Source organism: Lynx canadensis, chromosome E3 (genome assembly GCF_007474595.2).
Source record: "Lynx canadensis isolate LIC74 chromosome E3, mLynCan4.pri.v2, whole genome shotgun sequence".
In the NCBI taxonomy this organism is placed as follows: Eukaryota; Metazoa; Chordata; class Mammalia; order Carnivora; family Felidae; genus Lynx; species Lynx canadensis.
In genome coordinates, this window is record NC_044318.1 from 1380483 (window position 1) to 1384684 (window position 4202).

The window sequence follows — 4202 nt, forward strand, 5'->3', positions numbered from 1 at the left end:
TGGTCATTCCTCAAGCTCTTTAATTTGACAGACAGCACAGCGAGGCACCCTGGGCCCCAGGGACGTCCCGCCCGCCCCCTGGCATCTTCTTGCTCCTTCCCCCAGCAGTCAGGGAAGTCCCGGACACTGAGGAGGCCAGAAGCGAAGGCGGAGCCCAGGCCAGGGACGGGGGCGCAGAGGCTGAAGCAGCAGGCTCTGGGGGGAGGAAGGCGTCGCTCCTCCGGGCCCAGCCGGGCAGACGGCCAGCAGGCCCTGGTCAGAGGCCCCTCCCGATTTGCCGCGTGATCCAGGGCACATACGTCTGGACGCGAGCGTAGACCCCGGGACGGTTTCTCACGGCACAGCTGTCGCCCCAGCTGACCACTCCCACCAAGTGCCAAGCACCCGTCGTCTTGCACACCAGAGGGCCTCCGGAGTCGCCCTGAGGAAGGAGAGACAGCACTGAGCCCCGGCTGGCCTCCAGCGCGGGGTGGGGGCCGGGATGGGCTGGGACTCACCTGGCAGGAGTCCCGGCCCTCGGTCCCCGCACACAGCATGTCGTCCTGGATGATCTTCCCGCCCGCCAGGCGGTGCCTGGTGGCTTTGTGGTACTGCTGGTCACAGACGGCGTTCTCCACCAGGCTCACCGCCACCTGCTGCAGACGGTAGGGCGGAGGCAGCGACTCTGGGGGAGAGACGTGACCGGAGGCTGGAGCGTGGCCCCCGCTGTGAGCCACGAGCCTGCGTTCCCACCCGGATCGCCACCGTGGGGACCCCAGGGTTCAGGGTTCCCATCTCCCTCTAAATTCCTAAGACCCGGAAGGTGGATTCTGCCTTTAGTTGGAAGGACCACAAAGAAAATGGGGGGGGGGGGTGAGGGTTTCTGCCCGCCCCCCCCAATGTCTTCCGATAAGTTGGAAAAAAACTAAGAATATGAATTTCCTCGTCACAGTGTTGGGTCCCGAGCTCAGTTCTGCTTCAGGGACCCTCGAGCCTCTGGGGTCAGATCTCCCGATTTGGGCGCACACGGGGTGGGGTGGGGGAGGGTGTCGGAAGGCGATTCCTTTCCAGAACCTGCAGCCGCCCACCCGCCAGGACTTCTCCGTGTGGCCAGGTCGGGAAATGCCTCGAGCGGCCCCGATCCCCTCCCAACCCCCACTCCGTACACACGGTGCACCATGACGGTGCCCCAGCCGGTCACCCAGCACTCGTCCTCTGGGGTGACTTCAAGCAGGGCCGACGGGAGCTTGACAGGCCTGACGTTAGCCGTGCATTTCACAGAGTGTGACAGCTGGAGCAGGGCCACGTCCGCACCCAGATCGGCTTTGATGTAGTCGGGGTGGACGATGACACGGGTCACATTCAGCAGCGTCCTCCCCCCATAGAGGTACACGTCCCCGGCATGGATGCGGTAGGCTGCCGGGTCGGCGTCCTTCCTGGGGTCGCAGAGAAGCCACGGAGGCGGGTCCTTCGAGGGCGGCCCCCTCCGCCCCGCAGGGAGGCCGAACCCTGCCTGGAGCCCGGATTCCCACACCTCCTGATTCGCCCAGAGCTGGACGGCAGCGAGCGGGACTCACCGGGCGATGCAGTGGGCGGCGGTCAGCACCCACTGGGGGTGGATGAGGGAGCCCCCGCAGATGTGCACCCAGGAGGCCCAGTGATACTTGTAGACTTTCAGGCTGACCTGCCACGGCCACTTCCCCTGGGGGGCACTGTGGCCCCCGACGATGCCCACCAGCTCGTTTTCAGGGAGGGAGGCTGGGAAGCAACATGAGGGGGGAGGGAGGCCGGGAAGCAACATGAGGGGGGAGGGAGGCCGGGCCTCGGGCCGGGGCCGAGCCCCGTCCCCACCTAGGCCTCCCCCGAGGGCACGGACAGGCAGCCCCAAGGCCCCCCAGCGACTGGAACTGGAGACAAGGTTACAGGAGCCTCTGGGAAGGGAGGACCCCCTTGGGGTCAGGACTCACCTGGGCTCCCCGCGACGCAGGTCCCCGAGAAGAAGGGGGTCAGAAGCAACAGCCACAGCATCTGCAAAGAGAGAGGGCACGGAGGGACAGCTCAGGGCCGGAGGGGGCCAGGGGCCTCTGCAGCCGTGGGAGAGGGGACAGCGCCCCTACCTTGCCAGGCTCCACGGGTCTCTGCTCTGGGGGCCCCCGAGGTCCTTTATCTTTTGGCCACAGGAAGTGGGCGGGCGGCTTGGGCAGTGCTCCATTTGGGGGGGGGGGTGGAGGATGGGGAAGAAAGGCAGCCGGGTGTCAGGCTGAGCCCGGGGGCGGCTGCCACCTGGATACGCCATCCCCAGGCCACGCCCCACCTGAGACTCGGCCGCCCTCAGCCACGCGGACTGGCCCCCACCAGTGTCTCCAGCAGAGGAAGATCCCCGCACGCCCCAAGGCAGGCTCCTGCATCCCCGGAGGCCGGGGAGGCACCCCTCCTCACCCCCAGCTCGGAGCACGGGTCCCCAGGCCTCAGGCATGTGGCGACGCAGCGGGCAGACCTTCTCCCCCAGGGCGGGTGGACTCCCAGGGCCCAGGACGCCCCCGCCCCGGCCACCGTTCCTACTTCGGGTGCTTCCAGAAGGAGGGAGGCCTTTGCTCCTCTGAGAAGGCCGCCGAGCATCAGCGGAGTGTGTGCAGGGGGGTGGGGAGCCGGTTCCCATCACACACCGGGGAGGCCGGACTCCCACCCTGGCCGCCCACCCTCGGCTGACTGCGCTTCTCACGACACGTCTGAGCACCAGAGGCCGCAGAGCCCGTGGCAGGCCCGGCCCGGGGCGCTGTCCACCCACCCTGCCCCGCTTCCAGCCAGTGCAGTCACGTCTCTTCCCCCGTGTTGGCCCGGCCGTCAGGGCCTCGGACGGACCCCCGCACGTGGCACAGCGCCCCGGTCCCCGGGCCTCCGTCCCATCCTGAGTGGACAAACCCGGCTTCACAGCCCCTGCCCCTCTGCCCCCCTTCCTCATCGGGAGCAAGCCGTGTCTCCCCTTCCTCAACCCTTGTCAGAGCCCCTGGCCCCTGAGCTCCAAGCTCAGAAGAGCCTCTGTGGTCGGTGGTGACGGTGATTCATGCCCCAGGAACCTGGGGGAGGTGACCAGGAAGGTGGCACACCTTGACCTGGAGCCACCTCCAAGTGGGGACAGAAGGACAGAGGTCCACAATAGCGGCCCTGAGCCGGAGGGCCCGGCCCAGCCCTGCTTGTCCAGGGCACGTGGGCACGGGGCAACGGCGTGCACACAGTGAGCCCAAGGGACCCCAGGAGGCAAGCTGGGGTGGGGAAGTCTGGGTCCGCCATCCTGGAGAGCCCCACGCTAAGCATGGCTGGATGTGAGCGAACAGGAGTCCGAGCAGCCCAGCCCCTGAGGTCAGCCACCCAGAGCCCGTCAGAGAAAGCGTGGCCTCCAGCGTCTGGGCAGAGGAGAGGGAGAACGTGGGTCCCCGAGGGAAAACGGCCGGCAAGGGAGGCCTGGAAGGAGGGCGCTCTCGAGGGGACAGGACTGCCCCTCCTCACACCCTCCTGCCTCTGGCCCATTGCCCACCCCGGGGACCCCCACCACAGCGTGAGGGGTGACCCCCGGGGCCACGAACGAGCGCCAACCGTGTGGCTTTCTGCATCGGTTGTGAGGACCGGGCCCCTCATCTCCAGGAGACGGGCCTCAGCCCACCGTCCCTTGGCCATCCTGGCTCCGGCGGCTAGGCGACCGGGCCGTGGGGGCAGGACGCCTGGTCGCTTTGATAGGGTCGGGACCGGACCACCAAGAGAAGGCTCAGCGATGGAAGCAGAGGAAGGATGGGGGGCCGCGCGGCCAGGGGCCGTGTAACCGTCAACACCGAGGCCACAAGGTCGAGTCCAGGACCGTGGACAAGATGCCTGGTTCAGGGATATCGTGGGGTAAAGGATGTGGCTGCCCAGGCTGGTTGCAAAAGCCCTTCGTTGGGCAAAAGACCAGGCAGAGGGTCCTGGCATGGGCGCCGCGTCTCAGAGGGAGCCTGGAGGGGGAAGGCCCGTCAGCGCCACGTTTCTCCCGCGGCCCCGCTGGCGGGCCGGTGCTTGGGCACAAACCGGCGGAGCAAACACGAGTGACCCGGCTTTGGCGAGACCTGGAGGCCCTCGCTGAGAGTGTCGCTTCAGGGGATCAAATCTGGCCTCACGCAGCGAAGCCCGGTGTCCCTCGTGACAAGGACCCTGCCCTTCCAGGCTGGGAAGACGGTTGCCCAGGGCCATTT

General features: G+C 67.7%; 1 protein-coding gene across 1 annotated transcript; it reads right to left on the reverse strand.

Moving 5' to 3' along the window:
- LOC115504425 (serine protease 29-like) lies at positions 1 to 2168 on the reverse strand. The gene is made up of 6 exons (XM_030301409.1): positions 2097 to 2168; positions 1947 to 2007; positions 1557 to 1737; positions 1150 to 1415; positions 498 to 664; positions 1 to 421 (listed from the first exon to the last, which is right to left on the reverse strand). The coding sequence occupies exons 2-6, from the start codon at positions 2005 to 2007 to the stop codon at positions 257 to 259; spliced, it is 840 nt and encodes a 279-aa protein (XP_030157269.1). The 5' UTR covers positions 2097 to 2168; the 3' UTR covers positions 1 to 256.
- Positions 2169 to 4202: the final 2034 nt, after the last annotated feature.

Excerpts from the sequence above, each read along its gene's own strand:
- LOC115504425 (XM_030301409.1), bottom strand. The coding sequence starts at position 2,007 with ATGCTGTGGCTGTTGCTTCTGACCCCCTTCTTCTCGGGGACCTGCGTC. Across the intron at positions 1,738-1,946 it reads CTGCGTCGCGGGGAGCCCAG|CCTCCCTCCCTGAAAACGAG; the intron begins GTGAGTCCTGAC and ends GTTGCTTCCCAG. Across the intron at positions 665-1,149 it reads GGGCACCGTCATGGTGCACC|AGTCGCTGCCTCCGCCCTAC; the intron begins GTGTGTACGGAG and ends TCTCTCCCCCAG.